Raw genomic sequence first — 27,547 nt, forward strand, 5'->3', positions numbered from 1 at the left:
CAAACAACAACAAAAAACTACACTTAGCATAATTCAATCAAAATAGTTATATTGATTTTTAGTTAAAACAATTTTAAATAATTACAGATTATTTGGGTCAATGTAAAATTTTTTTAAGAAATGGAGGAATTTTATAATTTCAATCCCCAAATAGTAATACTGTTGTGTTAATACATTTGTGTAATATCAATGCAGTACTTGATGTGTCATTTGGTATTTGAGGGAGTTCAAGTTATATGATTATGAATATTGGATAATAGGATATGTTTCAGTCCTTTAATAAAACTAGAATTAAAACATTGTTCTTTTCCAGAGCCTGAGGCTGAAAATCCTGAAGTTTTGTCAGACATAGAAAAGGTTGGTTTTTATAAGAGAGATTAACTATGTAAATCATGGATTTAGATTTTTTAAATTATGTTGATAAAAAGTATCAAGCTTGTTTAAACTTTCTCTTAGGCAGGAATATGACTAAATCATTTCAATAGAGAGAAATCTGTTCTTGTTTGGTCACTTCTTCCAGTATTTATTCCTCCTTATATCTAATAAGTATTTATTGATTCATGTTTCTTATCCAGTATAATAAGTCTCTTATTCTTTATCTAGAGTAGAAATATATATATATATGTATATATGACTTGTTATAAAAATAGTCCCTGAGATGATATTACAAAATTTCTTCTTTTGATTTGTCTGTTACCCTAGTTCCTTTAATATTTTGTGCTTTTCCATGTTCTAGTTGCTAATCAATATCAGGTGACTACTTTGGTTTTGCTTTCTGTTTGTTGCTATGGGGAAACAGAGGACTAAAGACTGGCTGTGCACAGCGGACTGACACTCTCCTTAGGGATACCAAGAAATCAAAGACCTTCCCAGGCCAGCCCTACCGTAATGATGGTGTACGATATCGTGGCATAAAATGTGGAACCAGATGGGACGAGGTGCCAAGGATAATTCTTGTTTACATCTATAAAATACCAACAGCGATATACATTTCACAGAGTTATTTGGAGGACTGAGTAGTAATGATGTTTGGCATCTACTTGGTGCTTAATAGACAAGTGTTCCTCCTTTAACTCTTCTGCAATCTTTAGTATCTGGCTAATGTCCCTTCTCTTCTGTGTATCTGTTTCAGATGATTCTAGTGATCTTCATCAAAGTAATTGTTCTCTTTCTAACATTCATTGTTCATTGATTATATAAGCATTTCCTAACCATTTGCACCCTATGACATTTAGATCTTCTAAGAAAGAAGACTTCTTGGACAAAAAAAGTTGGGAGAACACTGTGTCCTAAAGTCTCCTCAGAGATTTACAGTGCATGTACTTTGAAAAATCCTATGCTGAAGTAACCTGTTTAACTTTGTTTAACTAAGCATTTTTCAAACAACTGTGAAAATCATTCCTTACATTTCCCCACTTCCCAGAAAATTTTGATTCTTGGAAGACACTAGGCTCTATGGAACTGCTTCATATATACTGGTTTATGCTATACATTTGATTTCATAATTGTTCTGTGTCATTATTTGTATTCTGTTTAATGTCTTAGGCATTTATACCTTGAATCATCAGTTAGACATTAAGTACCATTAGCACAGAGCCTAATGTACATACACCTAGAGTCTTGAATTTAGTAGATATAAAGAATTCAACTGGGAACAAAGCTTTGAACTGCGACTTCCAGAATGAGTAGGATGTGGTTCTTGAATTTCTTTCAAATCCTATTATCTTTCTGAGCAAATTATAGTTAGCATTACTAATAAGCAAATATATCTTCTTAAGTTCTGTATGCTATATAGAGAATTATAGATAAATGGTGGCAGGTAGAAAACACAGGAGGAAGAATAAAATGGTTTTCGCTTCTCTGATTCAAATCAGATCAGAATGTTAGAAGGCTTACAAATTATAGACTATCCTGTCAAAAAGGAGGTGGATTTGATTTTTGGAAAAAACAAGTCAATGAAACCTATTTACTTAAGGCCAATCAAATTAACAGTTTGTTAGTGTTGAAAAAAATATCAGTAACTTTAAAGCACATTATTTTCTTCAATGGCTTATAAACTGATTTTGAAAGCAATTTCAAAAAGAGGGATTCTAAAAATATTTTGAGCATTGGAAACATTGTAAGAATAGGTATAAACTATTAAGGTGATATTGGTGAAAAGTAATATTCAGAAACGTTAAGTTTTGTGTTTTTTGTTTAAAATAACCACAATACAGAGAGCCATTAATTTATTGCCAGGGCTTATAATCACTGAACTGTGCCCTCATTTCTCCTCATTTTCTTCCTCCTTGGCTTTTTTGTTTAACATTTACTTATTCATACACAGATGGGGAATAAAAAGAATGACACCAATTTTATTCCTAGTTAATAATTTTTATAAAATGACATAGAATTTTTTTGCAAGGGAAAATTTTATAACCATTATTTGCTGTGAAGTTTTGAGATCATCTGTTAATTTAACTATTTGTCCATCTCTGCCTCTTTAGTTAGATAATTTAAACATAGTGGAACAATTTACCACTTGTAATTATGGTCCAGCCAGTTTTACCCTTGGTTCATTATTCAGTGTTTAACCATGTATTCAGTAATTAGTGATTTGTTATAGGAAAGTAGTAAAGAGTGTTTGTTGTTTTATTTATTAAAGAGGAAGAATGTTGATAAAACTTTGGGGGGGTAACGATAAACTATGAAACTGTAAAGTTTTCATTTTAAATACTTTATTGTATATGCTATAATGATGTAGTTTCTATTTGGAATACACAGGATCTAAATGAAGAGAGAGACTCCCCTGAAGCTAGCCTTCTTTCAGGTACTGCTACTACAGTATCTGATATGGTTGCTATCAAGGAGAAATCATTAATAACACCAGAGACAATCTTAGCAGTACCAAATACATTTTCTGAGCCTGGAAAGGAAGTCCCATTGACCTTGAGTTCTGAAGAAACTAAGGATGAAGAAAGTTCTCTTGAAACTTTTGTGTCTGCCTTAGAAAGGTTACTGACATCACCAGAAAGCACCCAGGAGGAAAGATTGTTTGAAATAATGAATGATTTTGATCCTAGAGAATTGATGAACCCATTGAGTGATTCTCAGAGTTCTGTATCAATACCTTTGAATGCCTTGTCAGCATATCATAGAGATTTATTAGAAAATACAAAAGATGATGCATTGCCAGCTGAATTATTGGCAGCTCTCAACACATTGTCAGAAGACAAGACGGCACCTGTCTCTCATAGAAAAGAGGGAGGCAGTCTTATCAATGCTGGAAATGAATGTTTAGAAATGGAGTTCAATACATCTCAGACTAATGAAGATTGTACACAAATAGCAAAGGTGAATTTTTATCTATGTGTTCTACTCCACCATTTGAGCAGGGTTCCATGTGAGCTGAACTTCAGGACAAACATCTATCAGTGGAGCAAATTGGTACAAATATGAGTCTATGGTTTTGCCTTTTACCTTTATCATATTTTCATTGTGTTAAAATCTGCTACCCAAATATAAATACCCAGAAGATACTTTGTGACTTTAAAACAGACAGTGATCTTTTTAGAAATTACTGAGGTAGAGTTTTCAAGTAGTTAGGAAGTTAAAATGCATAGTTTTTTTCTGCAACAGACCTGAGAAGGGAAGACATACCAGTAGGCTGCTGGTATATAGGAAGAAAAGAATTCTTTACTAGAATTTTCTCTTAGCTCAGAAAATCACTATGTCTACCTGGAAGTACAGTAGAGGTGGGATACCCCATATGCATTATAATTGGACATACATTATATGCAATTAAGCTATTTGGGGAGGTAAAACTTATGCCAAGCTTAAGCAGAACCTTGCCTCATTCGAAATACTGATCAGATTGCTTAGCTCTTGGGGTTTAGACTTCCTATAATATTATTGTTAAAGGTTCTGTAATGGCCTACCATTCACCAAGTTCCTTTTTCATGTTGACATAATCCTTGTTTGTTTATTTTTTTCCTAATCACAATAGTAATGCATTCTCATTATTAAAAAATTTCAACAATTACAGAATTACATAATAATATAGTGACAAAAAGCTCTCCACAATTCCACTCTGTATCTGTATAGAGTATATCTGTCTCCAATTATTTCTGTCATATTCAATATAAGTTTATTTCATACAAATGAGATATTATCCATAATTACAAACAAATGAGATTATATTATACATAATGTTTTGCAACTTATTTTCTAAATTCATATGTATAATCTTATACATATTATACATAATATTTTGCATCTTATTTTCTAAATTCCATAATATAGTTTATCTTTCAATGTCAATAAATATAGCACTACTTAAATCCTTTAACCTGCTGAGTGGTATTCCACTGTATAAACATATTGTAATTTTTAACCAGTTCACTATTGATGGTCATTTGGGTTGTTTTCTTTCTTTTCTTTTGGCCATTACCAAAATGCTCTTATGAACACCTTGGGAAGATTAGATAACATAATGCTGAGCTCATGTTGCATTATGTACACCTGGAATAATACTGCATACAGTACTGATCAACACATCTAAAAACTGACAAATATGAGTAATAAAATCCAGAAAAAGAGAAACTAATCATGGAGATGGGACACAAAGATTAAACATTCCATTGTTTTAATCTGAAAGGAGGGAATATGAGTAAAATGTAGGAAATTATGACTGGTATTGATAAAGTGAGTATAAACTCAGCAAGTTTTCAAAAGGAAAGGAAAAAGAACCCCCTTTAAAAGTAGAAATGAGACTTATTTAGAATAGATCGAATCAAATGCTCTTTTACTTGGCTGTAATAAAATATGGAACTTGTTACCTTAAAAAGCTTTGCAAACTAGATATGTAAATAAGTTCAATAAAGGTTTAGAGGATATGTGTAAAAATATCCTCATGGAAGTTAAATCTATAATGAATTATTGAGGGACAGGTAGCACAATTCATGATATACCTTTTAGAATCAATGTGATGGAGGTTATGTACCCTGTTCCACAAAATATCATTTAACTGCTATTGTCAGATAACAAAATACTAGGCTGAATAGACCTTTGATCTGGCCTAGTGTGATATTTCTAATATTGTATGGGTGTCTCATTCTAGGTTCCCCATTTCCTGCAAAATTAAAGTGCTGAGAGTGACCATAATCTTGCCCTTAAATTTTAAGCATAAATTTCGATCAAATCATTTTTATCTATGTTGTTCTTGAACTTTTAAATCTGCATTGTCCATTATTAAATTATTATAAAAATTTTCATTATGTTCACATATGCCTATGAATTTTTTTTGCAGTTTTTGGCCAGAGCTGGGTTTGAATCTGCCACCTCTGCTAAATGGGGCCAGCACCCTACTCCTTTGAGCCACAGGTGCCGCCCATGTCTATGAATTCTTACACTTTCTTCCTATAAGAGATAGTTTAATCAAAGGACAAGATAAGCTGGGCATGATGGCTCGCATTTGTAATCCTAGCACTCTGGGAGGCTGAGGCGTGTGAATTGCCTGAGCTCAGGAGTTCAAGACCAACCTGAGCAAGCGCAACCCTATCTCTGAAAATAGCCAGGTCTTGTGGCAGGCTCCTGTAGTCCTAGATACTTAGGAGGCTGAAGCAAGAGGATCGTTTGAGCCCAAAAGTTTGAGGTTGCTGTGAAGGTATGATGTCACAGTATTCTACCCAAGGGTGACAGAGTAAGACTCTGTCTCAAAAAAAAAAAGAAAAAGACAAGATGAAATTTAATTTCTTCTAATTTTATTTTTTGTTACGTTGTAATTATTTGCAGGTGTATTTATATCTTTGCAGGTCCTAGAAGACCCAGATTCATTTAGATCACAAACTTTGGTTCATCAGAGTGTCACCTCTTGTGAACCACTAAATAATAAAGGAAATTCAAATTTAGTGGAAAATAGCTCTGACCAGGGAACTGCATGTGTGTTAAGGAGATCATCCAGACTGGAAAAACGGAAAGTAAGCCAAGGTGCAAAGCACACAGAGGACATGTTTAGTATGCCAGAAAAGAATTTACCAAAAATCCTTGGCTGTGAAGATCTAACAAATAATAACTCAACTAAGAATTTCAGGTATGCTACCAAGTTATGTCCCTTCCTAAGTATGCTTCAGACCTTTTAGATGATTATATGGTTGGGGACATTAGAGTCAGTAAACAGATACCCCAAAGTAAAAAGCTTTATTTTTTTATTTTGCTGCTCTTTTTGTTTGTTTGTTTTTGCAGTTTTTGGTCAGTGCTATATCACACAGCAAGCTCATTTTCCTTACAGAGATCATGCCTCTCTTTCACTAGGTGGTGGATAGAGTGGATAGTGGCATACCAATTTGGGGATTAAGGGGCAGGAGACTCAGAGTACTTATACACTTGTAGGTAACCACCTCTAGAGAAGAAAAACCCACAAATGCCACAAAGAAATGGCTAGAACCTAAATCACTGACATGCTTGTCACAGAATTATCTGTAGTTTACTCAGGAGCCATCTCCATATTTAAAACTGCCATGCCATTTGGGAACATTTCAGTAAAATAGCCTTGAGTTATAAAATTTTAATCAAAATTTTGTATTCTCTATGAATGCTTATAGAAAACATAGTAATTTCAGAATACATTATTTTTCAAGAATACAGGATCGTGCTTTAATGATTGAAGCTAAAAGGAAGAATATGCATTCATCCAGATTCAAGAGTGGGAAACAAATCAGGAAAAACAAAAAACTTAAGAGAAAAAATGGTGAGGCATTTTTTAAGTATTTCTTTATTTCTTTAATTTACAGAAACATATAATTTGGGTAGAAAGGGTTCAGAGATTATCTATCTCAACTTTTTCATTTTACTAATGAGAAAACTGAAGTTCAGAGAGGTTAAGGATTTTTCCTGGCATCAAGTAACTGATTATTAGCATAACAGATTTGATCCTGATTCATAGTCTGGTATTTTTCCTGTGTTTATACTCTGAGGAGAGTAATTACAAGGACTAGGTGCCTATAATCCTAGCACTCTGGAAGGCTTAGTTCAATCCCTTAAACTCAGGAGCTCAAGAGTGAGACCTCATTTCTACTAAAAACAGAAAAAAAAAAAAAAAAATTAGCCAGGTGTTTTCCTGCGTGCCTGTAGTCTCAGCTATGTAGGAGGCTGAGGCAGGAAGATCCCCTTAAACCCAGGAGTGTGAGGTTCTGTGAGTTAGGCTGAGGCCCTGACATTCCAGCATGGGGCAACAGAGTAAGACTGTCTCAAAAAAAAAAAAAAAAAAAAGGCAGAGAGAAAGAGTAGTTGCAGAACTCTTGACCAACCTAGCATACGGCTAAAGAAAGCATACAAAGAGGAAAGGACAAGGGAAAATTATTATTCTTAGATCTTATTGCTGTATTTTTTAATCCAAAAAATTAAACTAAAAAACTCTCGGAAACAGTAGGAGAATTTTGAAACACTGGTTAAAAAATGATAGTGGAGAAACTGGCAAAATTGAAATGTGGATTATAGATAAATAATACTGTATCACATTAAGTTGTCTCAATTTGATGATAATACTGTAGTTATGTAAGAGTATGTTCTGGTTCTTAGAAATATGCACCGAAGTATTAGAGAGTAATAGAACATGATGTATAATATAAAAGTCTTGTGTATTATGTGCCTAGGTGTATATGTATGTATATATGGGGTCTAACAATTAAGTTTACAAATTTATCATAGAAGTGCTACATAACTGCTGAATATCACTAAGGTCACCTTTGAAGTACTCCCCTTGGGAAGCTATGCACTGATGCCAGTGCCTAGTCCACCTTTCAAAATAATTTTGGAACTCTTTTTCTGGAATGGCCATCAGGACTTGTTATTCTATTACCCTGATGTCCTGGATGTCATCAAAATATCTTCTTTCAAAATTTTCTTTATCAGAGGATAATTTAAAAAGTCACTGGGGGCCAGATCAGGTGAGTTAGGAGGGTGTTTCATTAAATACCAGTTTATGTCATAACAATTACAGTTATTTCTTTACTGGCTAAAAACTCCCTCACAGACAGTGCCATGTAAGATGCTGTATTGTTGTGATACAAGAGCCATGAGTTATTGGTGAAAAGTTCAGATGATTATTATTTTGAGAGCCTCAAGCTGTCACCCTGGGTAGAGTGCCATGGCATCACAGCTCACAGCAACCTCCAACTCTTGAGCTCAAGTGATTCTCCTGCCTCTGCCTCCCAAGTAGCTGGGACTACAGGCGCCGCCACAACGCCCGGCTATTTTTTGGTTGCAGCCGTCATTGTTATTTGGCGGACCCAGGCTGAATTTGAACCCGCCCACTCAGGTGTATGTGGCTGGTGCCTTAGCCACTTGAGCCACAGGTGCCAAGCCAGATTATTTTTATCTAACTTTTTTTGTGCAATCTTTTCAGCCCTTCCAAATAGTAAACTTAGTTAACTATGAACTAAATTTGGTTAACCAACTGCTTTGTCCAGTTGGTATAAATTCATAATGAATTATCCCTATGATATCAAAAAAGGTTAGCAACATCATTTTGACTCTTTCTTTAGACCGATGGAAATTTTTTGATTGTGAAATTGGTTGACTTCCATTTTGCATTTTGATGCTTTGTTTCAGGATCATATTGGTATACCCATGTTTCATCACCAGTGATAACATGGCCCAAAACATCATTTTGCCTCTCCTAAGGGTCTTGGCAAACTCTGACTTTCCTCTGCTTTTGTTCATTGGTGAGCTCCTTTGGGACTGTTTTTTGGGGAGTTGATTTTGCACACAACTTTCTCATGCAAAGATTTTCAGTTAAGATTTTCCTGTTTCTCTATCAATGTTTACTTGGTCTGCTATGCTTCTCACAGTCAGCCAACAATTTTGATACACAATTCAATGAATGTTTGCGATGCTTTTGTCAGTTCTGCTCATTACTGGCTGCACTGATCTCTCTTCCTCAGTGATGCTTTCTCTCCCCTCAGAAAAACATTTAACCCATTTGTACACTGCCGTTTTCTTCATGGCATTATACCCATAAACTAGGTCTAACATGACCCTGATTTCACTTCTACTCTTGCCAAGTTTAACAAGAAATTTACAAATGTTTGTTCATTACTTAATTTTTATGTTTGTTTAAGATTTTATACAAGCTCTGACATTATCATGACAGCACACAAAAACACACAACAGCAATAATGAATGTCACCCAGCAAGAGACTGCCACAGGACCACAACTGTGAGACACTGATATACTAAGGTTATGAAATCTTACCAAGTCATTTGTATACTGATAGAACGTAAGTGCACAGTGGCAAATTCACAAACTTAGTTGTCAGACCTCGTATAAAGAGGGAGAAGGAATAATTTAAAGCCATGACAAAATGTAATAAGGGATGACTCCTTTGGTCTATTTTTACAGCTTTTCTATAGGTATGAAATTATTTTAAAACAAAAGGTTTTACAAGTTTAATAAATTGAAGACAAAAATTAATACCTTTCATATATATTTAAGCATTAACTTGTTAGAAAATATAAGAGATGATTTCACTTGTAATTGTTATAAAAGTGAGAAAATAACCAACTTACATAACTAATAAGAAATATACACACATAAGAAGAGAGCTTAAAAATTCTTCTGACACATTAAAAAAAGATAAAAAGAAGAACCTTCTTCTTGAAGAAAGATTTAGCAGTGTGGAAAACTTTTCCCTAAAATTACTCTACTAATGCATGAGATCTCAATCAAAAACAGATTTTCTTAATTTGTTAATTGTTACTGTTTTATTTTGTTTTGCTTTATAGGGCTAAAAGATAACTATAAGAATGTTACAAAATGACTAGCCAAGAAAATTCTGAAAAATAAAAAGCAAATAGAGGATAGAGTGGCAGGATTCTGTTCTATATAATATGAAAGCATGTTAAGAAGCTATTGAAATTAAATTCATTTGGCACTGGCATAGGAATAGATAGATATATTGAGGAAACAGAATAGAGAGTTTAGATGTAGAAGCCAGACATGATAGGAATATGGGACAGGTATATTATAAAGATGACATCTCAAATTGGGGGTCAAAAAAACTAAGCAATAAATAGTGAAAAGTACAAAATACAAAATTAGATTCCTATAACATTGTATCCATTAAGTAAGTGTAGCTTTTTACATGCCATATAATAATAATAAATTAAAAGTTCTTGGGCTTAGGTGATTCTCCTGCCTCAGCCTCCCGAGTAGCTGGGACTACTATAGGCACCCGCCATAATGTCCGGCTATGTTTTGCTGTTGCAGTTGGCTGGGACTGGGGCTGGGTTCAAACCGCCACCTTCAGTATATGGGGCCGGTGCCCTACTCACTGAGCTACAGGCGCTGCCTCGTTTGTCTTACATTTGAAAGCCAATCACTATAATTCACTACAATAACAAGCTAAAAAATTAAAAAAAAAAATGTTCATCTCAGTAGTTGCAGAGAAGGCATTTGACAATACCTAACCTCTATTCCTGGTGAAAAATCAGCGAACTAGGAATAGAGGGGGAACTTCCTCAACCTAAAAAAGGGCGTCTGCAAAAAACATACAGCTCTTATATTTAATGGTGAAAGACTAAATTGATCTTTCCCTCAATATCAATTACAGTGGCAGGTGTGTTTGGCACAGCCAGATTTGGAGTAAAACCTACTGCTTCTTGGTAAGCATACAACTTATTTGGTAGGAGAATGCTCTGTAATCTAGTGTGTAGCAAGGCAGGCTAAAATGTTAAGCAATTTGATTTTTTTTTTGTTTGGACTGAATAGAGTTAGTCAAAAAGCAACATACTTAAATTGTGGTCCATTAAGAACACAGGTGTAGGGGCAGCACCTGTGGCTCAAAGGAGTAGGGCGCCGGCCCCATATACTAGAGGTGGCAGGTTCAAACCCGGTTCGGCCAAAAAGAAAAGAATGTAGGTGCAGTACTCAGTTGCCTTTGTGTGGTTTAGGGTGGGGTAGCTTAACTAGATCAAAATTGGAAAACCTGTTCTTAAAGCTGTTCTGAAATTCAGAAAATCCAAATGAGTGTTGCCCCCCAAATTGACAGAATTTGAGAGAAAATACTCATCTAAATGAGATGCTTCAGAGTTTTAAGAGACACGGTGGAGAACTGATACTTGGTATTCATCATCTGGAAAATTATTTGTCTTTTGAGACAGGGTCTTGCTCTATTGCCCAGTCTAGAGTCCAGTGGCATTATCATAGCTCACTGCAATGTCAAACTCCTGAGCTCAAATGACCCTCCTGTCTCAGCCTTCTGAGGCAGTGCCAGTACACTCAACTAATTTTTCTATTTCCTGTATAGATGGGGTCTCCCTGTTGCTCAGGCTGGTCTTGAGCTCCTGGCCTCAAGCAGTCCCTCTGCCTTGGCCTTCCAAAGTGCTAGGATTACAGGTGTGCACCACTGGCCCCAGGAAAATTATTTTAATCGTGCATTTTCTGGCTTAGCAAATCAAAACTATTACACAGATCAAGGCTGTGATTCTTTTCTTACTGTCAATACAGTTATTTTTAGCAAAGAAAGAAAATCTAGCATTCCTTTTTCTGAACTCACTGGGATTGCCCTTCTTCCTCCCTCCCTCCCTCCTTTTCTTCTTTGTCTTTTTTTTTTTTTTTTGAGGCAAAGGTGTCATTCTGTAACTGCTGCCCTCACCCTCACCCTCCCCCACCCCACTAGAGAGCAGTGGCATTGTCATACCTCACTGGTACATCAGACGCCTGGGCTCAAGTGATCCTCCAGCGTCAGCCTCCCAGTTGCTGGGACTATAGGTGCGAGCCACTGGGCCCAGCCTAGTTGTAGCTTTCTTACGTGCTTCTGAGATTTTTCTCCTCATGGTTTAAGACATGGTATTATAATATTTTATCAAATTTGATGGTACACAGTTCTAAATGTAAATAATCCTTTTCACCAAACTTTTAAAGAAAATCGTCTTCTCATATATGCACTTTTCCTGGGTTTCAATTGACATATACTGGTTATCATGATTTATAATGAACTACAAATATTTTTAAACTAATGACATGTGTCTCTTTTTTCTTTTTATATGTAAATAGCATTGTTGGATTAATGGATGAAATCCTCTTTTGTACTATATATACCTCACTTCCAGACTGTTGATTAAATTAATCAATTTAATATCTACATTGATGAAGTTTGTAGCTTCAAGTCTATAGTTTCTATTATTCCTGATATTCAAATAAGGATTTTTTTCTTTTGTTCATTCCCTTATTCCAGAAAAAATGAAGATAAATAAAATATCTCTTTCTAACATTAACCGGAGAAATGTTTTTGGGGAAAACTTACTGTATAAGGCTGCCCTGCACGATGATGCTGATCTTGTACGTCATTATATAAAAAAAGGTGGAAATGTTAATCAGCCAAGTTATGCTGGTAAGTTAGGTTTAACTACTGACAGTCATCTTGAAAGTAGTTTATAGTTTTAGCTGAATCACTCCTATGAAAGTATAGCAAAGTGGCCTTGAGGCAAATCCTAAACAAGAAGGCTTTTAAGTAATTTTCTTATTAAGTAGCTATTCACCATTATCTTCTTGGGATGAGGGTAAGGTGAGAGGAGTAGATAGCAAAAGAGGAACATTTTATTTTTTCTTGACAAATTATGACAGGTAGGTCACTTGCAGTTCCATACAGAAGGATGGGTCCTGGAGATGGCTTTGCATGGTCATTGTTACTAAGAGACTCACCCGTTAATGGAGGTGAACTGAGGTCAAAAGCTGGAAGAAGCTGATGGTACACAACAATAGGAGAAAATTTATAATGAAACGGTAGAGCAGTGGCCAGGGGAATGGAGAGAATAGAGTATGGAAGAGCAGAAGGTGGGAAGAGCAGTCTTTTTGCGAGGCTAGTTCTCTGGTGCAGTCTTCTTATGGGGAGAATCTGACATGTTCTCTTGGACAGGAGTGATTCCTTAAAGGTAGTTAAGGACAACGCTGGACTAGCCTGGCTGTTGCTTGTGGGTGTCCATATTTTTCCTATTATTTCTAGGTTTGTTTAGTTTATAAAATAGTGCAAAAAGTCTTATGCACAGAAATGGCACAGCAAAATTCATGGACAAGCAGGTGATTACAAGTACACCCCCAGTAATTGATTTATCAAGGTCTAGGTTTACACCATAATCAGCGTGTTATTTTAAATCTCATATGCAGGTCATCCATCATGGTCCTATATCCCTCAACCTTAGATCCTTATTTGCTAGCCAAAGCATGTGGTCTTTTGATTTCAAGTGATATGTGGTTCTTTCTGTTCGTACTCTTTGCCAGTTGAATTTAAATGCAGCCAATTTGACTGTATGGATTTCCCAAAAGTCTCTTACTACATTTTTTATTGAACATTTTCTTTTCTGTGCCAGCATTAAGGTTTGCAGTGGCTGTGTTACCAGATGAAGAAGGTCTGGCCACCTGTCACTGTCAGCCAAATTCAGAGATGGGGATTAAGTCTAATAAGCTTTATTGTCAGAAAGACAGCAAGAGAACAGCAAGAGTAGTCTCTCAATTCTGTTAGTTACAATTCTAATAATTTTTATAATGAAATACAAGCAAACAAGCATAGAAAATTTAATTTTATCTGATAGAAAACAACATCAGAACGGTCTTCACTCTAACAGTGTGACATGTTTAAACAATATAAAAGTAACCTTTGGTCCAGATGGAGTGTGGCTCATGTCTGTAATCCTAGAACTCTGAGATGCCGAGGTGGATGGATTGCTTGAGATCAGGAGTTCGAGACTAGCCTGAGCAAGAGTGAGACTCCATCTCTACTAAAAATAGAAGAACTAGCAGGACGTCTTGGTGGGTGCTTATAGTCCTAGTTACTAGGGAAGTTGCTGTGAGCTGTGATCTCATAGCACTGTACTCAGGGCAGCATAGTGAGACTCTGTCTCAAAATAAATAAATAAAAGTAAGTAAAAGTAACCTTCATCTTAACAATATAGTAATAAAAATAACCTTTATACCCTAACAAAATATCTAAGAGAATCATCAAGGAAAACAACATCAAAACAATTTTTATGAACTTTTGCTTTAACAGTATAATAATACTGAATTGTTCATGTGTGACTATCTCCCTCAAAGTCTTTTGAAATAAACATCCTCACAATCATGGTGAAACCTTAACTAAATAATTATGGAAGGTATGTGGGGAAAGCTAAGCAGACTAGGTCAGCTATACTGCTTCAAGTTAGCTTCTCAGACCCTATCTTGTACGACATTTGCTGACTTTAGCTGTGCCCTGCTTGTTTTCAGCCAGTTAACATATGTTTCCTAACTGCCCCAGGCACTTCTGTGACTTTCATGAATTCTTTACCATATTTCCCGTGCTTTTTGAACTCTTGTTTTCTACTTTTTCTTCTCAGTTTGCAACTTAGCTCTCTCTTTATTTCTGGGTACCATATCCCACAGAATTACAGAGGGCAGTGTTTCCACAGGGTTGCCTGCAAACCATTTTCAATGCAATGTACATTTAAAATGTAACTATCACTTCACCTCCCCAAACACATTTTTTTCTCTCTCTCTCTAATCCCCCCTCCTCCTCCCATCCACAACTGTTGGCAAGAGATACATGGTCTCCATTTAACATGTCAGTTCAATTCAGTGTGCTTTTACAGTATGCCTCCTATGTGTCAGATACTGTGAAACTAAAATGATTAATGATTCTACTAAGAAGATTTAAATATATTTATTTTGTGATTTTTTTTTTTTTTTGAGACACAGTCTCACTTCGTCACCCTCGGTACAGTGCCCTGGCATCATAGCTTACAGCAACCTCAAACTCTTGGGCTTAAGTAATTAACTCTTGCCTCAGCCTCCCAAGTAGCTGGGACTACCTGCTACAGAACCTGGCTATTTTTTTGTTGTAGTTGTCATTGTTGTTTTGGCAGCTCTGATGTATGTGGCTGGCGCCCTAGCCGCTGAGCCATAGGTGCCACACCTATTTTTTACTTTTAATTAAAACAATAATTATGCATATTTATGGAGTAAGGTTTTGATACATGTATATATTATGTAATGATCAAATCTGCATTATTAGCTTATTATTTACCTCAACATTTATCATTTATTTGTGGTGGGAATCCTTTCTTCTAACTATTTTGAGGTATACAATACCTTGTTGAATCTAGTCACTCAGCTGTATAATGGGACACAAGCACTTATTCTTTCTTTGTAATTGTAACTTTGTATCAGTTGACCATCCCTTTCTGATTTCCCCTCCCTTGCCAGGTTGTGGTAACCACTGTTCTGTTCATGATTTCTTTATTTTTTTTTTAATTTCAAAGTATTAAGGGGTGTGCACTATTTTTATGAGGTAAACTTACTTTAGATTCTGCATATAAGTGAGAACAGTATGTATCTTTTTGTGTCTGGCTTATTATACTTAATATAATGCTCTCCAGATTCTTTGATGTTGTTATGAATGACAGAATTTCATTCTTTTATATGACTGAATAGTATTCTGTTGTGTATGTATACCATATTTGTTTCATTCATTCATCTGTTCATTAATGCTTAAGTTGACCATATCTTGGCTGTTGTCAATAGTGCTATGATGGGGATGGGAATGCATTGATTTCATTCAGATTAATGTGGGGGTTTGCATTTGTAAGGTTAAACTCCAATTTGTAGGTGTGTCCCATACCCAGGTAGTGTGCCATATATCTTGCAATGTATCTATTAGGTGGGAATTTACCCAACCCTTTCTCCCCACCCTGCTTAAGTTTCATTGACTTTTTCTTTCAGGTGAGCATATAGGTGTAATCTCTAAGTTCCAATTTAGTACTGGGTACGTGTGATGTTTGTTTTTCCATTCTTGAGATACTCTGCTTAGGAGAATAGTCTCAGATTCCATCCAGTTGTTGGAAAAGATACATAATCTCTATCTTTTTATGGGTGAACAATATTCCATAGTGTATGTACCCAACAATGTATTAATCCATTCCTGTGTTGAAGGGCTCTTGGGTTGTTTCCATATCTTTGCAATTGTATGAATTGTGTTGCTATAAACATTCAAGTGCAGAAGTCTTTATGATAGAATGCCTTTTTTTTCCTTTGGGCAAATGCCTTGTAATAGGATTACAGGATCAAATAGTAGGTCTACTTTTAGCTATTTGAGGAATTGCTATACTGCCTCCCATAGAAGCTGTACATCTCTGCAGTCTTACCAACACTGTATATGTAAGTATTCCTTTCTCTCTACATCCATGCTAGCATCTGTTGTTTTGGGACTTCATGATATAAGCCATTCTCTCTAGGGTTAGATGACATCTCAGTGTGGTTTTGAATTGCATTTCTCTGATGATTAGAGATGGTGAGCATTTTTTATATGTTTGTTGGCCATTATTAGTCTATTTTCATAAGAAAAGTTCCTGTTCATGTCTCTTGCCCACTTTTTATTTATATTTCATGTTAATATATGGTACAACTGATTAGGTTACATTTTTTCACATTTGTTAGGTAAAGTCCAAGTTGTAGTTGAACCCAGGAAGTATACCATATTCCCCTACATTGTACTCATTAGGTGAGAGCTTACCAAACACCCTCTCTTCTTTTTTCTCCCCCTCCTTCTTCCTCTTCCCTTCCTACTTGAATTTAGTTGTGTTTTTCTTGTGTGGGCATGTAGTTGTTCATATTCTAGTTTCATATTAGTGTTGAGTCTGCTGGGTGCTTACTTTTCCATTCTTGTGATGCATTACTTAGGAAGATGTTTTCCAAATTCATCCAGGTAAATACAAAAGATGTAAAGTCTCCAACTTTTTTATGGCTGCATAGTATTCCATGATATACACATACCATCATTTATTTATCCGTTTGTGAGTTAATGGGCACTTGGGTTGTTTCCAAATCTTGGTCTTGCCCACTTTTTCATGGGTCTGTTTGATTTTTTTTTTTTTCTTCTTGATGATTTGCTTGAGTTCTTTATAGATTCTGGTTATCAGCCTTTTGTCAGATGAGTACTATGCAAATATCTTCTCCCATTCTATAGGTCATCTTTTTTGCTTTGCTGATTGTGTCCTTCACTGCACAGAAACTCTTTAACTTGATTAGGTCCTATTTATTGATTTTTATCATTGCTGTGATTACTAGTGGGGTCTTCTTCATAAATTCTTTCCCTAGACCAATAAAAGTTTTTCCCACACTTTCTCCTAGGGTCTTTATAGTTTCATGTCTTAGATTTAAATCTTTTATCTATTGTGAGTTAACCTTTATAAATGGTGAGAGATGTGGGTCCAGTTTCAGTCTTTTACATGTGACTAACCAGTTCTCCCAGCACCATTTGCTGAATTAGGCATCTTTTCCCCAGTATGTGCTTTTGTTGGCTTTGTCCACTTAGCCTCATATCAGATGGCCATATGAGGCTAAGTTTTAACTCTAGATTCTCTGTTCTGTTCCATAGGTCTAAATCTTTATTTTTATGCCAATACCAGTATGGCGATACATTTTTGATCACTATAAACTTGTAGGATAGTTTGAAATCTGGTAAAGTGATGCCTCCAAATTTGTTCTTGTTTCATAGAATTTCCATGGTTATTTGTGTTTTTTTCCAATTCCACAAAAATCACAGAACTATTTTTTCTGGATCTGTAAAGTATGATGCTGACATTTTAATGGGAACTGCATTGCATGTGTAGATCACTTTGGGTATTATAGACATTTTAACAAAATTAATTCTGCTGAGCTATGATCATGGTATGGTCTTCCATTGGTTGACATCCTTTGCAATTTCTTAGAGTTTCTCTCCATAGAAATCCATCCATCCTTTGTCTTTATCAGTTCCAAGAGATTCTTGGTTGAATCTTTGCAGTTTTCTAGGTATAAGATCATGTCATCTGTGAACAGTGATAGTTTAACCTCCTCTGTCTCCCTATTTGGATCCCTTTAGTATCTCTCTCTTGTCTGGTTACTTTGGCTAGGAGTTCCAGCACTATGTTGAATAGCAGTGGTGATAGTAGACAACCTTGTCTGGTTCCTGTTCTAAGCGGAAATGCTTTCAGTTTTTCTTCATTTAGATGATGTTGGGTGTGGATTTGTCATGGATGGCTTCTATCAATTTTAGGAATGTCCCATCTATGTCAATTTTCTTAAGTGTTCTTATCAAAAAAGGCATTGAATTTTTTCACATGCTCTTTCTGCATCTTTTGAGAGGATCATGTGGTTTTTGTTTTTGCCTCTAATTGTGTGGTGTACACTGAATACAAATATACAAATCTGTACATTTACAGATTTGTGTACACTGAATCAGCCTTGCATCCCTGGGATGAATTCCACTTGGTTGTGATGAATTTTTTTTTTAATGTGTAGCTGAATTCTGTTTGCTAAGATTTTATTGAGCATTTTTGTATTTATAGTCATTAAAGATAATTGGTCTGTAGATTTCTTTTTTTGTTGTGTCCTTTCCTGGCTTAAGTATTAGGGTGATACATGTATTAGTTTCAAAGAAGGATTTGGGAAGGGTTCCTTCCTTCTCAATGTTTTGGAATAGATTCTTTAATATAGGTACCAGCTCTTTTTTGAAGGTCTGATAGAATTCTGGTGTGAAACAATCTGGTTTAGGCTTTTTGTTGTTGTTGAAAGACACTATGGACTTCCTCTAACACAGAGTGTCATCAGATTGTGGAGGAAACAAGAAGAAAAGTTTCTTCAGTCGCTGAGAGAGAGAAAATCAATGTGAGGGAAACCTCCAAAGTAGCTGGAGGTTAGCAAACTGGGATCTCTGTTTTGACCAAAATAATACAAGAAGAGGGTAAAAAGATTGCATGCGAAAAAAACATTGGTGATTTCTCAGGGACATCTAAATGGTGGTTTAACTTTATGAGGAGAGAAGCTTTGTGCATGACAACACAAACAAAACTTGCCCCCAAACTTCTAGCAGCCTATGAGAATTGAGTTTTGGAATTTCATTGTTATGTTATCAATCTTTGAAAGACTACTTTGAGCTGTCCCAAATCACCAGTATGGATGAGGTCCCACTCACATTTGATAGACCACCCAACAGAACTGTGGACATCAAAGGAGCAAAGATGACGGCTATTAAAATTAGTGGACATGAGAAAACATTTTACTGTTGTTCTAGCCTACCATGCAGGTGGGACAAAGCTACCACCTATGATCATCTTTAAAAGAAACACATTTTCAAAAGAAAATATTCCAAGTGGAGTTATTGTCCTCATGAATGGAAAAGGATGGATGAAGCAGAAAGGCATGAAGATCTAGTTTAACACAAAGACCTGTAGGATTACTTTAAAAATCAGCTTTGCTTGTTTTTGAAAGTGCAAAAGCAACTGCAGTGGACCTGACAACCCAACTTGCTGTGATACCTGGTAGGCTAACGGGCCAAATGCAACCTCTTGATGTGTCACTAAAGAAGCCTTTTAAAGGCCCTAAGGAAGAAAGAGAGGATGTCCTGGATGCAGTCAGCTGGTGATGATTTAACACCTACGATCAGAATTAAGAAAGCATACATTGCCCAGGTTTGTGATTGGATCCTAAGATCGTGGAACAGAGTCAAGAACAAAGTGGTTAACCAGGCACGGTGGCTCACACATGTAATCCTAGCCCTATGTGAGCATGAAGCGGGTAGATTGCTTGAGCTCAGGAGTTTGAGACCCCATCCACTAAAAATGAAAAACTGAGGCAAAAGGATCACTTTAGCCCAAGAGTTTGTGGTTGCTGTGAGCTATGACGCCATGGCACTCTACCAAGGGCAATAAAGTGAGACTCTGTCTCAAAAAAACAAAAGTGGTTGTGAAATCATTTTAAAAATGTGGCATCAGTAATGCTATGGGTGGAACTAAGGACAATGAAACTTACTGGGATAAAGAAAGTGACTGTTGACAAAACACCACTAATATAAAAATTGAAGATCATATGTCTGATAGTGACAGTGACAAGGAACTGTTGGCTTCTAATATATATAAATACTGTAAATATGTTACTGGTACATAAAATTTCTCATACCTTGTATCTGTTCTCATGTTTTATAATTATTTGTGACATAAATTTTCTTATACTAAGGTATGTTAAAAAAAAAAGCTAAAATTCCCTTAAATTCAAGAACAAGTACCCAAATATAAACAAATAAAAATTTGAATTAAAAAATTAAAATAAATTTTTTTTTCCTGAAAGTATGGGCCAAAAATGTGTGTGCACATTGTATATTGGAGTGCACTATACACAGCAAAATACGGTAGCTATCAGATGTATCACTTCTATTTACTCTATAAATACCAAAACATAATAACAGGTTCGAGATCAGCCTGAGCAAGAGCGAGGTCCCACCTCTAAAAATAGCCAGGCATTGTGGCGGGGGGCTGAGATGAGAGAATCACTTGAGCCCAAGAGTTTGAGGTTACTATGAGCTATGATACCACAGCACTCTATCAGGGACAAAAATGTGAGACTCTATCTCTAAATAAATAAATAAATAAGTATTTGCATTTTATGGAATTGTATAGGGAAAAACTCTTATTAACTATTTATCATTTTTGGTGCTCTTCATTTCTTCTTAAGATTTTATGGGCAGCGCCTGTGGTTCAAGGGTGGCACCTGTGGCTCAAGGAGTAGGGCGCCAGTCCCATATGCCGGAGGTGGCGGGTTCAAACCTAACCGCGGCCAAAAACAAAAACAAACAAACAAAAGATTTTATGATTAATACTGTAGGAGAAACATTTTATGGTAGTGGTTCTGAACTTCCACTTTTTGGAAGTTTAGGGGAAAGTGTTTAGTTGTACAACTAGGATGGAAGTTGCCATTGGTATCTGATAGGTTGAGGCCAGGGTACTGCTAAACAGTCTATGATGCTTAGAACAACAAAGAAACATCAAGCCCGGCATATCATTGCTGAGATTGAGAAACCCTGGTTTATAGAGAATGCTTTGAAAAGCATTTTAATATGCAACCTTTAGGTTTCCTTACATCTATAATATGATTTATTAGGATTTAATAAGTATCTGTAACTTATGCCATTTGTCTTTGGCTAACAAAGAAAAAGGGCGTTTGTCTATATGACAGGTTGTAAATGAGGAGAAAAGAAGTACTCTATGTACTTTAGAACTGACTGGCATGTAATCTAGCTAAATGGATTATTTTAAGGGAAGTACCTTGAAATAGAAATAAAGCATTTTTCCCTTTATGTCTGCAGAAAAGTAGCCTATAACCAGAATTCTCTGAGTTGATAATGACCTGTGTACAACATTTTTATTTGGAGAGGTCAGGATTACTTTCAAATATTTCACTTCTTTTCCACAAGCAAGGTGAGGTAGGAATTTGACTTGCCCCTCAGATTTATTGAACCCACTGAATAATATAGTATACTTTCACAGTGATATTATCTTGCCTTACATAATCAAAATATTTTTAAAGAAAGCTAGAATTAGAGTTGGTTTTTAAGTACAAGCATAAAATACTAAGATGCTGAATGTAAACAAATGCCATATTGTTTTCGTGTAACAGGTTGGACAGCACTTCATGAAGCTAGTGTAGGAGGATTTTATTGGACAGCAAGTGAACTGTTGAAAGGTGGAGCAGATGTAAATGTCAAAGGACTGTACCAGATTACTCCCCTTCATGATGCTGTGATGAATGGACACTATAAGGTAATTTGTTGCTTTTGCTTGCAGAGTAAATAATATAGTCTGCAAATATTAAATATCTCTGGGACCATGCAGCAGAAAAACATACAAGAATTTCAGTTGCAGTTCATTCTGCTAATGGAAACTCAGAAATTATAATTGAATTTTACTGTGTGGTGGGTTTGTTGTGTGTGATATGGTAGATTTAATTTTGTATATTACTTTTAAGAATTATACAGATATTGGTTACACATGATATGTTTTCAACTTGCTCTCTTTTAGTACACTTTTCCTTTGGTGCTTTATAAGCAATAGAAGCACGTTTTCTTCTTATAGAGCATTACACAATGATGTTGAGTCCTGATCGGAGGTTTATAGCTTTATGGAGTCTAGTGCCACTGTCAGAAGCAGCATAAGACATGAGAATCTCCCAGAGTTAACAGCTGGTACACATGAGCATGGCTGTACTACTGGTTAAAATATCAGAATACTGTAACTGTACCTGTTGGTTATGGTAACTGCAATCGATGGTAACATTAAGGTTATGAATTCTAGTATACCCAGTTTATCTCATAAATCACATATAAAAGCTTCCTACATACTTTATTTTGGTCTAGGTGCAACATTGCAGGGCTGAGGCACTTGCTGAAATATTTTGTCATTTATTTCAGTTATTGGAAATTGCTTCTGGGATCAAAAACTCCTAGGGTGGGGGATTAGTCAGCTGGATTCAGGAAGATTAGCTGTATGTATTTCTAGAAAAAATGTCTAACAGAAGCAGAGGTGGGGAAGGCTGCTGAGAGCCATGAGCATAAACAGCATATTTTTCATAGTGTAACAGTACTTCAGGAGAGTTTAGGCAGTTTTACTTTTTTTGATAGTGTGTTGTTTGGTGGAAGATGGTTGTTTCTATACATTGTATAGAGTGAAAAGGGGAGGATATTCTACCTGGACCCAAATTAATGGCCAGGAGAGTGCAGGCTTGGACAAGAGACAGTGTGAACCCTTTCTTTCTCTCTCTTTTTTTCACCTTTCCTTTAAAGCTGGCCTTGAGCAGAGAAACCTCATGTCAAAGCACTTCTCTCTAGTCTAGCCCGATGGACCATTTGTTCCTCACTTCCTAGAGCTGACTTTTCCTGGTAAGAGTCTTTTCTTCCAGTGGAAGATGAGAGCCTTGAGCACTTTACTTTTTTTTTCTTTCCTTTCTCAGTTCTTCCTTTGCCCCATTTGATAAATTGACTTCAATCAATTTCCGCTTCATAGGCTAGGACTGGCTATCTCCTTTTTGGGCTTTGTAGATATGTAGTCATCTCTCTCTGATTCCCGCAGTGAAGTAAAAGGAACCAAAGATTCAGGCCACCAGCTCCAGAATCTAGTTTGCTACTTACCACACTCCTTCTTCTCAACCTCCAGTCTTCCTACAGCTCGTGGTCTCCTGGCACCAGGGCATATCTTGACCCAGTCCAAGATAGATTGATGTAACTCCAGGTTAGTACTTGACTGACTCAGCAACTAGCCTTGAGAATGGAAGTGGGATAAGTCATGGTTTTAGAGGATGGGGTAGGGATGGTGAGAACATCAAGGGAGGATCTATTCCTGCCTTGGGAAATCTCTTGCACGAGGCAAGGGTAGAAAAATGGCCTAGACCCTGGATATTGGATTGCTCTGATGCTTTAAGTGTCACATGACTAAAGATGTCAAATAGGGAAGACTTGGAAACCTGATGCTCATCCTGGTACCTGGAGAGTGTGAGCTTCTTTAAACATTCCAGAGAGTTGAAGGAACTTTATATTGTCTTACAGCCATTGAAAGTTATGTTGGAGAGATGCTAAATGATAATATTCTAATTTTCTAAAAAGTCAGAAAACACATATATGATTCCATTTATTTGAAATATCTATAATAGTCAAATCTATACAGACAGAAGGTTAGAGATGGAAAGTAGAGAGTGGGGAATGGGGAATGACAGCTAATGGTTAAAAGGGTTTCTTTCTGTGGGAATGAAAATGTATCAAAATTAGATGGTAGTAGTATTTATACAATCATCAACATACTAAAAAACAGTGACTTATAGTCTTTAAATAGGTGGATTGTGTGGCATGTGAATTGTATATTTTTTATTTTTTATTTTTAGAGACAGAGTCTCACCTTATCGCCCTTGGTAGAGTGCTGTGGTGTCACAGCTCACAGCAACCTCTAACTCCTGGGCTTAGGCGATTCTCTTGCCTCAGCCTCCGGAGCAGCTGGGACTACAGGCACCCACCACAATGCCCGGCTGTTTTTTTATTGCAGTTTGGCTGGGGCTGGGTTTGAACCCACCACCCTCAGTATATGGAGCCAGTGCCCTACCAACTGAGCCACAGGTGCTGCCCTATAGCAAGGTTTTATTTGAATCAGGATCCATCAAGGTCCATACATCATATGTGTTCATTACTTTTGTCTCTTAAATATTTTTTAGGTTTGGCGCCTGTAGCACAGTGGTTACAGCACCAGCCACATACATTGAGGCTGGCAGGTTTGAACCCGACCTGGGCCAGCTAAACAACAATGACAACTGCAACAAAAAATAGCCAGGCATTGTGGCAGTCACCTGTAGCCCCAGCTACTTGGGAGGGTGAGGCAAGAGAATTGCTTAAACCCAAGTGAGGTTGCTGTTGTGATGTCACGGCCCTCTACCCAGGGTGACAGAGTGAGACTCTGCCTCAAAAAAAATAAATAAATAAATAAAAATAAATAAATATTTTTAAATCTAACATTTCTACCTATATTTTACAAGGTCAGACAATTAAGTTTGCAAACTCATCCTAAAAAAAGTTCTTCTAGTATGAGTCGTGAATTTAATTGTCTGACCTCATATATAGGAAGGGTTAGTTTTTTAATCTCCCATTTGTTGAAGAAACTGGGTTTTTTGTCTTATGGAATTGCCCGAATTTTGGATTTGGCTGATTTTATATTCGTGGTGTTACTTAGCTTGCTTCTTCCTACATCTTCTGTAAATGTTATGTTTTAATGGGAAATAATGCTTAGAGACCACAGTCAACTGAGTACTAGGTATGCTTATTGCTATTATTCTTAGGCATTTTCAGTGAAACATATACTTAAGAAAGAAAAATCATTAGCTCATGCTGCTTTTCTATTTCAGACTTAATAGTATAGATTTATGCTTCACTTTGGTTCTCTATTTCTGTCTCATTTGTGTGTTAAACTGTTAGGTTTTTTTTTTTTTTTTTTGGAGACCGAGTCTCACTTTGTCGCTGTTGGTTGGGTGCCGTGGCATCACAGCACACAGCAACTTCAAACTCTTGGGCTCAAGTGATTCTCTTGCCTTAGCCTCCTAAGTGGCTGGAACTATAGGTGCTCATCACAAAGCCTGGTTATTTTTAGAAATGAGGTCTCATTCTGGCTCAGGCATTCTCGAACCTGTGAGCTCAGGCAATCCACCTGCCTCTGCCTCACAGAGTGCTAGGATTATACGCATGAGCCACTGCGCCCAGGGACTACTAGATATTTTTTTTTATTGTTAAATCATAGCTGTGTACATTAGTGCAATCACCTGTACCCATTCAAAGATGCACCATAGATGTGGCCCCATGCATTACCCTCCCTCCACCAAAACCTCCCCCCTCCTTTCCCCTTCCTTGGCCCTTTCCCCATAGTCTTGTGCTATAGTTGGGTTATAGTCTTCATGTGAAAGCTATAATTTAGCTTCATAGTAGGGCTGAGTACATTGGATACTTTTTCTTCCATTCCTGAGATACTTTGCTAAGAAGAGTATGTTTCAGCTCCATCCATGTAAACATGAACGAGGTAAAGTCTCCATCTTTCTTTAAGGGTGCATAATATTCCATGGTATACATGTACCGCAATTTGCTAGTCCATTCGTGGGTCGATGGGCACTTGGGCTTCTTCCATGATTAGCAATTGTGAATTGGGCTGCAATAAACATTCTGGTACAGATGTCTTTGTTATATTGTGACTTTTGGTCTTCTGGGTATAAACCTAGTAAAGGAATTACAGGATCGAATGGCAGGTCTATTTTTAGGTCTCTAAGTGTTCTCCAAACGTCCTTCCAGAAGGAACGTATTAGTGGGCATTCCCACCAGCAGCGTAGAAGTGTGCCCGTTCCTCCACATCCACGCCAACATCTCTGGTTTTGGGATTTTGTTATGTGGGCTACTCTTACTGGGGTTAGGTGATATCTCAGAGTAGTTTTGATTTGCATTTCTCTGATGATTAAGGATGATGAGCTTTTTTTCATGTGTTTGTAGATCTTGCGTCGGTCTTCTTTAGAGAAGTTTCTCTTCAAGTCCCTTGCCCACCCTGAGATGGGGTCACGCGTTCTTTTCATGTTAATACGTTGAGTTCTCTGTGGATTCTGGTTATTAAATCTTTATCGGAGGTATAACCTGCAAATATTTTCTCCCATTCTGAGGGCTGTCTGCTTGCTTTAGTCACTATGTTCTTGGCTGTGAAGAAGCTTTTTAGTTTGATCAGGTCCCAGTAGTGTATTTTTGATACTGCTTCAGTTGCCTGGGGAGTCCTCCTTATAAAATATTCACCCAGGCCGATTCCTTCAAGAGTTTTCCCTGCACTTTCTTCAAGTATTTTTATAGTTTCATGTCTTAAGTTTAAATCTTTTATCCAGTGAGAGTCTGTCTTAGTTAATGGCGAAAGGTGTGGGTCCAGTTTCAATCTTCTACAGGTTGCCAGCCAGTTCACCCAGCACCATTTGTTAAATTGCCAGCCAGTTCACCCAGCACCATTTGTTAAATAGGGAATCTTTTCCCCACTGAATGTTTTTAATTGGCTTGTCAAAGATCAAATAACGGTAAGTAGCTGGATCTCTTGGTTCTCTATTCTGTTCCAGACGTCTACTGCTCTGCTTTTGTGCCAGTACCATGCTGTTTTGATCACTATGGATTTATGGTACAGTCTCAGGTCTGGTAGCGTGATTCCTCCTGCTTTGTTTTTATTGCTCAGTAATGTTTTGGCTATTCAAGGTTTTTTCTGATTCCATATAAAACGAAGTATTATTTTTTCAAGATCTTTAAAGTATGACAATGGAGCTTTAATAGGAATTGTATTAAAATTATATATTGCTTTGGGCAGTATGGACATTTTACCAATGTTGATTCTTCCCAGCCGTGAGCATGGTATGTTTTTCCATCTGTTAACATCTTCGGCTATTTCTTTTCTTAGAGTTTCATAGTTATCTTTGTAGAGATCTTTCACGTCCTTTGTTAGGTATACTCCCAAATATTTCATCTTCTTTGGCACTACTGTGAAAGGACTAGAGTCTTTGATTATTGGTTATTGTTCGGCTTGGTTATTGTTGGTATATATAAAGGCTACAGATTTATGGGTGTTGATTTTGTAGCCTGAGACATTGCTATATTCCTTGATCACTTCTAAAAGTTTTGTAGTAGAATCCCTAGTGTTTTCCAGATATATGATCATATCATCTGCGAAGAGTGAAAGTTTGATCTCTTCTGACCCTATGTGGATACCCTTGATTGCCTTTTCTTCCCTAATTGCAATGGCTAAAACTTCCATTACAATGTTAAAGAGCAATGGAGACCATGGGCAACCTTGCCTGGTTCCTGATCTAAGTGGAAATGATTTCAATTTAACTCCATTCAATATGATATTGGCTGTGGGTTTGCTGTAGATGGCCTCTATTAGTTTAAGAAATGTCCCTTCTATACCAATTTTCTTTGTTTTTTTTTTTTTTTTTTTTTTTGTAGAGACAGAGTTTCACTTTATGGCCCTAGGTAGAGTGCCATGGCATCACACAGCTCACAGCAACCTCCAACTCCTGGGCTTAAGCGATTCTCTTGCCTCAGCCTCCCGAGTAGCTGGGACTACAGGCGCCCGCCACAATGTCCAGCTATTTTTTGGTTGCAGTTCAGCCGGGGCCGGGTTTGAACCCACCACCCTCGGTATATGGGGCCGGCGCCTTACCAACTGAGCCACAGGCGCCGCCCTATAC

General features: G+C 36.8%; 1 protein-coding gene across 2 annotated transcripts in view; it reads left to right on the plus strand.

The window, feature by feature from the left end:
* Positions 1-27,547, plus strand: part of ANKRD31 (ankyrin repeat domain 31) — a 216,026-nt gene that overhangs the window by 51,559 nt on the left and 136,920 nt on the right. For both annotated transcript variants that reach the window (XM_053596250.1, XM_053596252.1), the window contains exons 6-11: positions 314-357; positions 2,764-3,333; positions 5,793-6,070; positions 6,618-6,727; positions 12,216-12,371; positions 21,440-21,582. In XM_053596250.1, the coding sequence (XP_053452225.1) occupies positions 314-357; positions 2,764-3,333; positions 5,793-6,070; positions 6,618-6,727; positions 12,216-12,371; positions 21,440-21,582 (1,301 nt within the window). The remainder of the gene's footprint in view (positions 1-313; positions 358-2,763; positions 3,334-5,792; positions 6,071-6,617; positions 6,728-12,215; positions 12,372-21,439; positions 21,583-27,547) is intronic.

This window comes from Nycticebus coucang, chromosome 1 (assembly GCF_027406575.1).
Source record: "Nycticebus coucang isolate mNycCou1 chromosome 1, mNycCou1.pri, whole genome shotgun sequence".
NCBI lineage: Eukaryota > Metazoa > Chordata > Mammalia > Primates > Lorisidae > Nycticebus > Nycticebus coucang.